Consider the following 12,596-nt stretch of genomic DNA (forward strand, 5'->3'; position numbering starts at 1 on the left):
AAGTTTATTTAAGAAATTGGAAACTTTTGGGAACGACTAAAAAGGAAAAAATGTGACATAAATTGGGATATAGGATCACAATTTGTATCCTTTGAGTGCATTCCACTCAATGTTGTAGATTTTACTGAGAGTTTTGAATCATTTGGAATGTTAAGGGAAAAGTAAGACCTTTTATTTCACTTTCGTCGGTCTAATTACCATGTGAATGCTTTGTTCATCGAGATAAATTACTTTTCCTGTTATGGAAGAAAGTTGTTTCATTCAGTTACCATATTTTTGTCTTATGCAGAAGGTAAGTACCCGTTTCTTACTATTCATGAATTAATGTCGCTATACACACGTTTTGCCTCCAAAAAAAGAAAAGGGAACTGAAGTTAAAGTAATCCAAGGTATTGTATGCAAAAAGAACTTTTATATGCCATAAATGCAGATTACAGTTTTATCTTCCCAAATGTCACTCAGTTGGCTAGCATGTTAACTTGATTTTTCTGGTAATATGTTTTGATTACTAAGGGAAGTATTAAAGGAGCATTTGGACCAAGTACGGAACACAAAACAATCTCTACTATTTAATTCATTCATGTCTTCTTTGAAGTACAGTCTGTCAATCTAAGATTTTCTTTCACTTTATGTAACAAAAATTATATGTTGGCCTCAATCGAAGAGGAAGTGACTAAGTCTAATTCTGCTAAGAGGGTGCCTCTATATTGTCAAAAAGTTCTGAGATTTTCTGATGTGAGCCTTTGACTTTAGATGCCAAGAATTTGTATCTTTTAGTCTCAGTAGAAGAGGAGTATGATTGCTCAGTTTCTCCTTTTCTTGGTTTTTTTCTTTTCTTTTAAATCTTTCAAATATAATGCTTCGAAGAATGATTCTTGTGGAATTAAATTTTCTTGTAAAAGTTGTTGTTCATTCAACTTAATAGCTTTTCTGCCGATGCCATATTACAGTGTAACTGCTGTCAAGTTTCAAGTTGGTTAACGTTGTCTTACAATGCACGGTATCTGCACTTTGCAGGACACCTTTATCGATTGTAATCTGATGAGAAAAATATGATTAGAGGCCTCCTTTTCTTTACCTTGTTTTCGGTGATACACATGAGCTACGTTTAAGAAAATATAGCAATTTTTTATGGTCCCTCTGGTTTAAGTGGAGAACTAGAAATTAGAATGATGTGGATTGCCCTTGCCAATGATATAAACTTTTTATATGATTTTGGTTGTTCGAGGGATAGGGGAGCTATGAGGAGGGTGTGGAGCAAAGCTTTTTCGGTTTCTCTGACACTGAATGTGCTTCTATGAAAAGAAATTCCATATGAGGGAAATTCAGTGACTTAGTAGTATTACAGAGTGTTGCATATAGCAAACAAGTGAGAAATATCATGGATGTCTTTCCTCTTTCATCTTCTTCTTTTTTCCTTTTCTGATTTGGTTCTTCATAGTTTGTATAAAACATATGAGTATATTTGATTGTGCTGCTTTCATGCCTGATTCGAAGTTCCAAATGATGTTATTTGCATGTTTAACCAATTGCTCATAATGCTTTTGTATCATCAAGTAAACTTTGATTTGGCACAATTTGTTTCTATTGTGAACTGACTGGATACATTCAGTCACTGAAACTTGTGAATTTTTCCTACTTTTGCTTTTAATTTTCAGATTGCATAATTTCTCTTGTAATTTCTTCTCAGATCCAAGCAAGATTAGAAAGAGCATCAGCTGCCTTTTGTTTTCCGTTGCTCAATCAAGGAAGTGTTATATCTACTACTAGTCTTGGTCCTTCATTCACTTGAAATGTCTTTGCGTAGACCTCCGCTTCCTCGACTTCTGCTGAACAATGTCTCGTGTATGAGAAATGCTCAACAAATTTTGCGCCACGTAAATGTTTCCCTCCATGATGGTGGTGCACTTGTACTAACAGGCACCAATGGCTCTGGTAAATCCACATTCTTGCGCATGTTGGCTGGTTTCTCAAAACCATCAGCTGGTGAGATACTCTGGAATGGCCATGACATTACTGATTCAGGTGTTTTTCAACAGTACAAACTTCAACTCAATTGGCTGTCTCTTAAGGACGCCATCAAAGAGAAGTTCACGGTCCTTGACAATGTTCAATGGTTTGAAGTTCTTGAAGGCAAGCAAGGAAAGTCTCTGCCAGCTTTGGAGCTTATGGGGCTTGGAAGATTAGTAAACGATAAAGCACGGATGCTTTCTATGGGTCAAAGGAAAAGGGTACAGCTCGCCAGATTGTTAGCAATTGATCGACCTATTTGGTTGCTCGATGAACCTTCAGTAGCATTGGATGACGATGGTGTGAAATTGCTCGAGTATATCATTGCAGAGCACAGGAAGAAAGGTGGCATCGTCATTGTCGCCACCCATCTGCCTATTCAGATTGAGGATGCAATGTTTTTAAGGTTGCCACCAAGGTTCCCAAGAAGGATGACTTTAGTAGACATGCTCGACAGAGGCGGCCTCGACTGATCTTTAAGAAGATAAAAAGTCCAATCTAAAGAAAACTCTCCAATGAATTCAAAAGGGTGCACATGATGTTAAAGAAAGTGTGTATGTGGCAAGTTTTCTTGTAGTGGAATCAAAGTTTCCACTTTTCTTTCATTCTTGATGATTGCAAGAATTTCTCTATCTTTACTTTGTTAGTTCCTCCTCATTTTGCACTTCAGTTTGCCGCTAAAATGTGCTGACAACACATGCCCTCAGGCTTTGGTCTAATGGTAAGAGCCGCAACATTGGATGTGTGGATTAGACGTACATCACAAGTTTGAATTTGTTGCAGACAAAAGCTTGGAATTTAAGCAGCAAAGGTTTGCTAGAGGGGTAAGTCCATTATCCATCGAGTTTTGACCCATGTCGGTTGGCACTTGGGGATTTCTTGTTTTTTTGTAAAAGAAATTTGTAGATAACAACTTGCATCAGATTATCAGATGTAGTGTTTCTCTTATACAACATCCCAAATAGCTTAATTGTTTGTATGCTAGTTTGAAGCAGATAATTTAACACATTCAGTACTTATTTGGTTTTTGTAACAACTTTGGACATTACAATATAATATAAGTTTCAGCTTTGTTTCGTCAGCAAACTGGGTACAAATTGGATTAGTATTTTTTTTGTGAGAGTTCGATTTTCGATCTTGTAATCTCCTCCCTGTTTCACTTCCTATCCACATTTTTTGATATATGAAACTTAAGGTATTTATTCTTGATGCAATTATCGAACACGCGTGATAGCGACCTACATGGTCTAATTTGTGATTGTAACATTGCAATTACAAAACAAGAACATGTTATCGAGCTTACCCAACACAAATTCAAATTAGTTATTTTTTCTAAACTTAAAAATTTAGGAATATGCGAGGAGAAAGATAGAAATTCAGATTGTGAATTAATAATAGGAAATTCATATTTATTTATATATATGAAAAAGTCCGATCAACACATATGTATTAGATAATTTAATTCATATTCGATTAAAAAATGGATCAGTAATACACGACTCCGTGACTTTTTATATAGCTCCAGCTAGTTAACCAGCATTTTAATGCTAGAAAATAAAGTTGATGGCATTTTTGGTTCAAATAAATGGAAATGATAGTAGTATTTTTTAGCCAAATTCAATAGATTAACTGTTTTCAAGTAAAAAAAAATCTTTTTCCATTTTAGAAAAATCACGTGGTTACCATGTGCTCACACTAATTCCACAACATCTCTGAGTGGTTAAAAATTTTATTTCAAAAATACAAGTTTTCTGGGATTTTAGTATATAATCTGCCAAAAAAGAAAAAAATCTGAATCTTGGGTTTACTGAAAAATGATGAAGAAACATGGGTTTGTACTTTTATTACTCAATTTTGTTTATGTTTATCTCCTTTTCTTGTTCTCAACTTGTGTCAAAATCAGAAGCCAATGATAAGGAGTGGAAATGTGAATAATCTTCCTATGGATATATATTTTATAAGTGTTACAGGGGGTATTAGGACTATTGAAGAACACACCCTTCTTCTCAAACAGGTCAGTTTTTCAACCAATCTTGAAAAAAAAAGTTTTATTTTTGGTTATTTGTGTAAGGAATGATTTTTATTTGAATGTTCCCTGTTGGGGCATGGAATCTTGAACTGTATTTTGGTTTGGTGAAGATTGGTAGTGTTAGTTTAGTCTGTAGTAGAAGAATGTCAACAATCAATTTTGAAAAAAAGAATGTTTTCTTTGGTTATTTGTAAAGGAATGATTTTTATTTGAGTGTTCCTAGTTGGGGCATGGAATCTTGAAATGCATTTTGGTTTGGTGAAGATTGTCAGTGTTAGTTCAGTCTGTAGTTGAAGAATGTACACTTAACAATCAATTTTGAAAAAAAATAATCTATTGTTATTTGTGTAAAGGAATGTTTTTTATTTGAATCTATGTTGTTGGGATATGTGTTATGAGCTGAATTTTGGTTTGGTGAAGATTGTAAGTTAGTTCAGTCTATAGTAGAAGAATTAAGCAACTTTGGATTTCTATTTGGCATTAGTTGGTTGGATTTGCTACACTTGTCTTTCGGAAATAGTCTCTCTTTCTCCATGAGGTAGTGAGGTCTGCGTAGACTCTACCCTCCCCAGACCCGACTTGTGGAATTCCACTTGGTATGTTGTTGTTGTTAGCATTAGTTGGTTGAGGAAAAGCAATCAGTTTCAGTATATAGTTTGGAGGTGTACTCATCCAAGATTGAATAAGATTCGAAAATGATTAAAACATTTGGTAGAAGGTGCAAGTAGCACATGTTGATAAAATGAGAGAAAGTCGCTTGAAATGGTTTAGCCATGTTATGCATCTACCTCCTATGTGTGGGTCAGTAGGTGTGAAATTATGGCGAGTGAAGGTGTTAAAAAGGGACGAGTTAGAGATAAGTCACAATGGAAGAAAAAGATCTATAAAGCAATACCAAATAACTGGAAATATGTTTTGGGCATGTTAGTACTTTTCCTTTAGCTCCCATGTTTTTAGGAGCCTTTCCAAATCCTTGTATTGTTCTGGTAATTGGTTTTGTAAAAACTTGAAATTTAATAAGTTCATGTTCTTCTGACAAAGACGTCCTTCATTTCTTTTGTTCTGATGTTCAAATGAAATTGTTACCCGTGATGAAATTCATCTCCTTTGTATCATGTTCATTTTTGGCTGATTCAGTTTTGGTGGAATCTGATATTGAATTAAGGTGGAGAAGGTAGCAAAAAAGTTCAATGCAAGATTCGTTATCAACATAAGCGAACTTGGGGAAGATGATCCTCTTATGCAAAATGTAAGCCCTCCAATGACTTGTATAAGTGCATAATTCAGTGGTTATATGAATTTGAGTACAATGATGCTAGTGTAGGATGTAACACGTAGATACTTAATGAATTGGGTTCAAATTAGATAATTTACTAAGTTTTCTTGGTCACCTACTTACCTACCAATGTTTGGTTTTGATTCATATTTTCAAGATACCTGAAGTTCTAAAGACATCTCGTTTTTTGTGTTCTACTGTAGCACGTTAACTTGTCAACTTCTCTTCTTGTGCAAAAGATGTTTGGCTTGAGAACTTGCTACTCTTTCAAGTGGCAAACTCCATGTAGTATTTACTACAAAAACATGTTCACTACTTTCTCTGATTAAAAGGAATCAATCTTAAATTTCCAATGAGGATTCGACGAAATGTTAAATCTTACATATCTTACGGTCCCTTCCTTGGCAGGCTACTTGGCATTTTCCTTCCGCAAAGATCCCATGGTATGCTCCTCTATGAATAAGCAGTTTGTTCCTCTTGGACTAACTTTTTTACTTTTAGATCTCGGTTTCATCATTTGAAATGAGTTGTCTTTGCGGTCTCCCTTCAGCCATCCTCAACTTGTAGGTACTCTACTCGAGCTCTCAAAGGACAAGGGGTGAATCACTACCTTAAACAATTCAAATTTGCCCATGGAAGCTTAGATATTATAGTTGTGGATACAGGATTATATGAGGTAAATGTTTCTTTCTTTTATCTGATTAAATTGGCCTTCTACGCACGTTATCAAGATGTTGTCACTTCAGCTTTCTGCTCACTTGATTATCGCGTATCGTCTTTGTAAGATAGGATTCTGTTTTCAGACTTTCCACCAGCTGATTACATATCGTGCTTTGTTTCTTTCTTTTGATATTGTAAGTTGGTTTGTGAAAAAAAAAAAATGGATCTTCCTGAAAACAGTTCTTATCATTCTGTGTATATTTGACAAAGACTTACGATTATATAAATGAGTTTCGATTATAGATGTAATTCTCCCATATCATCCTTAATCTCAACCGGTCCTAGAGAAACAGTCCCCTTCTTTTTCCTTCTTCCCAGATAGGGATATCATTCTCATTCTTATTTACAAATTTCAAAATTTACTTTTTGCTTTTGCTGTAGATCACTTTCGACGTTTAACTTTGTTCTTCTTGTTTCTAGGTTGCTTCAAATGGTGCTGGAGATAGGCAGTCACAATGGCTGATAGACACACTTGAAAACAGTGAAAGCAAATGGTACCTTCAGATTGCAATCTTTTACTCCAAAGAGAAAATATGTGACAAAAGTGATATCGTGTGACTAAAGTGATAAGTGTAAATGCAGGTGCATTGCTATCGGACTTCATCCATTGGTAGCTTACGAAGAAGATACTCCTCAAACGAAACTAAAACACGAATTCCAGTCTTTATATGGCGTATTTCTGAAGTACGGAGTGGTAAAGTCAAAATCTTAATGCTACATCTCCATTTCTTCAGCAACTTTTGAGAGCAAGGGACCCGAGGAATTCCTTAACACCAGATACCATTTTTATCTGCAAAACCAGCTTTCTATAACAAAAATTTGATAACTTATAGCCCCCAAGGCATTGGTGTAGTGGTAGAGTGCAACACGTGCATGGGTTAGGCACACGTCACGGGTTCAAATGTTGTTGTAGACAAAGAACTTGATACATAAGTGGAAAAGGATAGCGGATAGGACCATTATCCACCAAGTTTCAAACCGTGTGCTGTTGATCCTAGAGAATTTTCTCGAGTATGAAAATGAAGATTTTTTACTGACATATGTTGTTTTTGTTTTGCTTTTTCTTGTTTAGGATGCATATATAAGTGCCCCAGCTTGTGCTGACAATGTTGAGGAAAGACATATTGCAAAATCCAAGACTAGTATTGCCAGATATAAAGGACCTTTGCTGACTAAAGTGAATCGGAACTTGCCTTACTCTATGTGAGTAGTTTTCTTGAACATCAGTAGACTTTTGAGATTACGTTGATCGGAACCTCCAAAAATGCTGCCCCACCCATGTTGGATCCTCCAAAAACGTATTACTGTTAGAGGATCCAACACATACCCGACAACATTTTTGAAGGATCCGAACAACGTAGGACTCAAGTGAACACTATACCACTATCATTTTTCAATATTTTTTTTCTTAGGGAAAAAGTAAATGGATTCCTACTTCACAAAGTCAGCGCTCTAGAGATTGTGAGTTTTATTAAATCTTGTTTAAAATTATTATACACAAGCCTCTTATATTATGTTCTTGATGTTTTAACAATTATTATTTCTAACAGGTTTCCTATTTAGTCACCTTGGAAGGTGATGTTGTGCAGAAATTTTTTCTCCATCAAAGAGGCAAAGATGTTATGTAGATATTCCTAAAGCTCCAAACACTATTTAGGGGTAGCCATTTTCTTCCGATCGCCTTTTTTTTTCTAGTTATCGCCGTGGAAAAGAATGAAAAAATCATAGATTTGATCAAATATTGGTGATGAATTGCCTTTCTCGTCTTTTTCTCTCTCTTTTTTTATTTTTGCGGAGTAAGGGAAGAAAAAGAGAATGAATTACAAGAAAAGTAGATTCAACATTCATGCTCAAGTTTACATTAATAAATTCAACGTTCGTGCTCAAGTTGAAATTAAATCTTTTGCAAGATACTGATGTTTATTTTGAATATAACCAGATCCTTTCCAAGTTTTCTTGAGATGTTAATGCAAGTGGGATTGTTTGAGATTATAAGTTTTATGCACTGACGATAAAATTTATTTATTTATTTTTAAATATCATTAGATTACTATACAAACATTAATTGGTAACCTTAAAACTATACATTAAAGGATAATATAAGAAAATGTTAATACCATTAACTTAAATTCTTTGTACATATACTTCTCCAAATACATTAATAAATAACTTTATCGTACTTTTTAGCGTTTCACATATCTAGGTGATAAACAAGATATTATCTATTACAAGCTAAGCATTCGGAAGAAGGGTAAAGATCGAAAGTTTTCGAAATTAGTATACTAAAAGATACCAAAATAAATATGCCAATTTGTTATCGAGCGAGCAAGACAGTGTAGTCAGCCGATGACCAATTAGTCTTATTCAAAACACATTCGTTGTTGTTACTATAGATCGTATACCACACACAGTCGTTCATTTCTTCGAAAAAGGAGTAATAGTAGAGCCAGTGTGTTATCCTATGTTATCGCAAATTTTATTGTACCCTAATTAAGTTCTTCACAAAAATAGATTTGGGCAAATAATACTAAAAGAAATATTATTATTGCTATTTATTATATTTATAGTTTTATTATATATATAAATAAAAATTGAAATAAAATTTTTTCTACCACGTTTTCAAAGTACATTCAACTACACTAAATTGTGATTTTAGAAGAAAAAAAAATAGATTTTAATATTAAAAGTTAAAGAAGTTGCTGTTCATATTTTCACTAAAATATAAATCAAATTGTATCATTCTACTTATTTAGACCAAAATACCCTTCCATTTCGACACACACGAGGCTAAGCAACCGCATTAGCAAACCGTAAATAAGTATTCACACGAGGGCAAAATTAGAAACATTCTGCTTTTAAGATACTGAACTTCCATTGATGAACCAGAAGCAGAAAACTAAAGCTCAGAAAGAAGAGAAGAATATTGCAGAGAAGAGGAATTTTTCTAAGGGTGGTTTACCTTTCTCTGCAACTCTGATGAAAAAATGGAAAAATAATTCAAACAACCCTTGAAGTTATAGACTAAAATGGTCCTTAATGTACGTAGTTGAGCTAAATTCATCTCTCAACGAAGAGATAGAGAGAGAAAGAGAGAATTTTGAGGCTGTAATTTGATACTTGCAAGAGAAACTAAGAGACCCATATCTTGGCGGGGCGACTCGGAACGCAACCCGATGTTAGCAGCCATGGTGATTGTTTTTATTTCTCTTGTTTTTATCAACAGATCTGAGCTTCAATTTTACTCTTGTAGCTTTAATTGTATTGTTATTCTAAAGGGTGTGTTTGGTACAAAGAAAAATGTGATCTTTTTGTGATGAATTTCATCAGTTTAAACTAAGGGCCTGTTTGGACATGCGATATGGAATCATGAGGTTAATAGAGAGAAGGGATTTTTTTTTGTTAAGGGTGGTTGCTCCTCTCTATTGTGCCCATGATTTTCTTTCATAGCAATTAAAGCAACAGCCCTTGTTAATGAAATACTCAAACCAACAATAGTTCAGTGTGTATGTCTGTGTTGCTTTTTCGCCCTTTCGGTGTAATTGTGCAAAATAGGCTGTGATCATGACAATGTTTAACTTTCTGTGCTAACAAAATTGGGCATTGAAGATAGTCCGACCCCGTATCTTGGCTGGGCAAATCCCAGGATGGCCTGTAACTGAAGCTCAGTCTTTTGCATGCAACTGGTGTTTTGCAGCCATGGCGGGGTTGCCTTCTCTTTCTCCGAGCAAAAATATATTATCTGAGCCTCAAATTTCTGAAAATTGAACTGGGGAACTCATGTGCTTACATTTAAGTTTGCTCCAATTAGAATGATGTATAGTTGCACACTGGGTCATTTGCACTTTTGTCCTTATTTTGTGCCTAGTTTATATTTGTATATCATAAGATCCCACTAGTTTTGCACTTACATGAGTTCATATCATAATATCCCACAAGTGGGGCATAAGTTTGGTTGCTAAAGGGAGATATATGCAATTTCATGTTGTATACTATCACAAAGATGGGTACTTTATCTACTTCTTAGATATAAGCCCATGAAATCAGGGAGAGTTTAGCGGAAGAGACCCCACTAAGTCTGCATTTAAACCAAAAGCACTTTGCTTTTTCAGTGAATGTTGTCGATAGATAGATATATAGATAGAGAATATGATGCTATGATGATAGTCTCTTCCCTTTTTCTGTTGAGCAACTCAATAAGGCACGAGACTAAAGGGACTGTATCTTGGCGGGGCAATCCAAATGGCTATGATTTTGTGTCATGCCAACGGTGTTTGCAGCCATGTTGTCTCCTTCACTCCCTTGTCTTATCAACAGATCTGATCCTCAACCTTACTCTTAGGGTGTCTTTGGTATGATGGAAAACATTTTTCATGATGAAATCAGCACTTGGTTACCATTGTATCCCGAAAAGTTGCGAAATTTTCAGGTGACAGCCAAGAATCCTAAAAGAAGTCAACCAGAAAATGAAATGAGGTTAATAGAGAGAAGGGATTTCTTCTAAAGGTGGTTGCCCCTCTCTGTTGTGCCAATGATTTTCTGTGGTTACTAAACCAATAGCCCTTCTTCATGCAATATTCAGAAGCAGAATATGATTCATATATGATAATAATAGCACTTTCTGGGTTAACAAAATGAGGCATTGAAGACAATCCGGCCTGTACCTTGGCCTGGCAAATCCCAGGATGCCAGCAACTGAGGCTCTTTCTTTTGCATGCAACCGGTGATTTTGCGGCCATGGCGTGGCGACATTCTCTTTAAGGGATCGTTTGGTTGCTGGTTAGGAAAGGAGTTGTTCATGTTAGGAGGTTTTTCTTGAAGGGTGGTTGCCCCTATCTGCAACTCCAGTGATTTCTCATAAGAAAAGAAAATGAAAAAAAAATCAAACAACCCTTTAGATCTCAGGGAATAATTATCCACACCCTGTTGAGATTTTTGAATCAAATGGTCGTTTATGTTATGGAGTTGAACTATATTCATCTCACAAAGAAGAGATAGAGATAGAGATGGATTTTGAGGCTTCAATGATACTTGACATGAGAAATTAAGAGACCGTATCTTGGTGGGCCGACACGGAATGCAACCCGAGGTTTGCAGCCATGGCAATGTCTTCATTCTCTTGTTTTATGAACAGATTGAGCTTCAATTCTACTCTTGTAGCTTGTTTGGATGGTTACCTGTTGTGTTGCATTGTTATTCTAAAAGGGTGTGTTTGGTACAAAGGAAAATGTTTTTTATGATGAATTTCATCAGTAATTGGTTTCTAATGTAGCCTCTGAAAAGAAGAAAGTCGGGAAATTTTCCTAAAGAAAGTAGCCCAGGAAGAAAAATGAGGAATAGAGTGAAGGGATTTTTGTTAAGGGTGGTTGCCCCTCTCTGTTATGCCAATGATTTTCTTTTTAACAACTATAGCAACAACCCTTGTTAATGATATACTCAGACAAACAACAGCTAGCCGTAAATCTCAGTGTGTGTGTGTGTGTTGCCTTTCCCCCTTTGAAGTAATTGTGCAAAAGAGGCTGTGATGATGACAATGTTTTACTTTCTGGGCTAACAAAATCGGGCATTGAGGACAGTCCTACCCGTATCTTGGCTTGGTGAATCCCAGGATGGCCTGCAACTGAGGCTCACTCTTTTGCATGCAACTGGTGATTTTGCAGCCATGGCGTAGTTGCCTTCTCTTTGTCCAAGCAAAACTGCAGTATCTGAGCCTCAAATTTCTGAAAATTGAACTGTGGACCTCTTGCGTTTACATTTAAGTTTGCTCCAACTAGAATGATGCCGCGGGGTGCTTGTGGGAGGGGGGTGTGCCACGTCGAAACAAGGGAATGAAAGGCCGCTTTGCATTTGTACAGCTGTACACTGAGTCATTTGCACTTTTCCCTTATATTGTGCTGGTCTTTAATTTATGCCCCTCATAGCCAAAAAAATTTTTGGCAGGGCAAGTTTATATTTTCTTGTCATTTTTTTTTTTTGAGAAGGTAACAGTCTTGTATTATATTCCAAAAAAACCAAACCTGCCACAACTTGTTACAGGTTTACTAATTACAAATAAAAGGAGAGTATCAGGAAGATCTTCAATCCTAAATAAACAAAAATTACAAGGTGCCTAAAGCATTCATTTTCTTGTCATTTTATCCCACAAGTTTTGCTAACATGACTTCAGTTTAAAAGAACTTCGTAGTTCTGCCTCACTAGGCATAAGTTCAGTTGCTAAAGGGCAAATCGTGCAATTTTATGTTGCACACTATCACTAAAAGATGGATACTGTATTTGCTTCTTAGATATAAGCCCATGATATCAGGGAGAACCATGAAGGTCCTTCAGATATAAAGGGAATAGGTGGTTGACTGGTTGTGTGTGGTTATGAAACTTCTCTATTTACTAGAAACAATATTTTTAGGAATTTAAAGTTTCAAGGTATTACAAGTCCGTGGTTCCATGCATTAGGGTTCCAATTTTAGTGTAGGTCAAATCTAATTGATTTTTTTTTGTTTTGTTCTTGCAGCAGCTGACCATCTCAGACAAGTAAGGCTTTTGGTAAATTATTGTTAGGCTATTCTT

At 35.6% G+C, this 12,596-nt stretch overlaps 2 protein-coding genes across 2 annotated transcripts; both read left to right on the forward strand.

Annotated features, from left to right (window-relative positions):
- The first annotated feature begins 1,380 nt into the window (after window positions 1-1,380).
- Window positions 1,381-3,011, forward strand: LOC125811494 (ABC transporter I family member 1). Its single transcript, XM_049491001.1, has one exon. The coding sequence runs from the start codon at window positions 1,794-1,796 to the stop codon at window positions 2,481-2,483; it is 690 nt and encodes a 229-aa protein (XP_049346958.1). The 5' UTR covers window positions 1,381-1,793; the 3' UTR covers window positions 2,484-3,011.
- Window positions 3,012-3,805: 794 nt separating this feature from the next.
- Window positions 3,806-7,695, forward strand: LOC125811912 (uncharacterized; the record flags this gene model as incomplete). The annotated part of the gene is made up of 9 exons (XM_049491457.1): window positions 3,806-4,024; window positions 5,205-5,288; window positions 5,724-5,758; window positions 5,883-5,991; window positions 6,456-6,529; window positions 6,618-6,729; window positions 7,108-7,238; window positions 7,448-7,496; window positions 7,586-7,695. Coding segments are annotated over 9 exons (891 nt in total), but the record flags the coding sequence as incomplete, so codon positions are not given.
- Window positions 7,696-12,596: the final 4,901 nt, after the last annotated feature.

This window comes from Solanum verrucosum, unplaced genomic scaffold, assembly GCF_900185275.1.
Source record: "Solanum verrucosum unplaced genomic scaffold, falcon-dt-bn FXZP01000238.1, whole genome shotgun sequence".
NCBI lineage: Eukaryota > Viridiplantae > Streptophyta > Magnoliopsida > Solanales > Solanaceae > Solanum > Solanum verrucosum.

Excerpts from the sequence above, each read along its gene's own strand:
- LOC125811494 (XM_049491001.1), top strand. The coding sequence starts at position 1,794 with ATGTCTTTGCGTAGACCTCCGCTTCCTCGACTTCTGCTGAACAATGTC.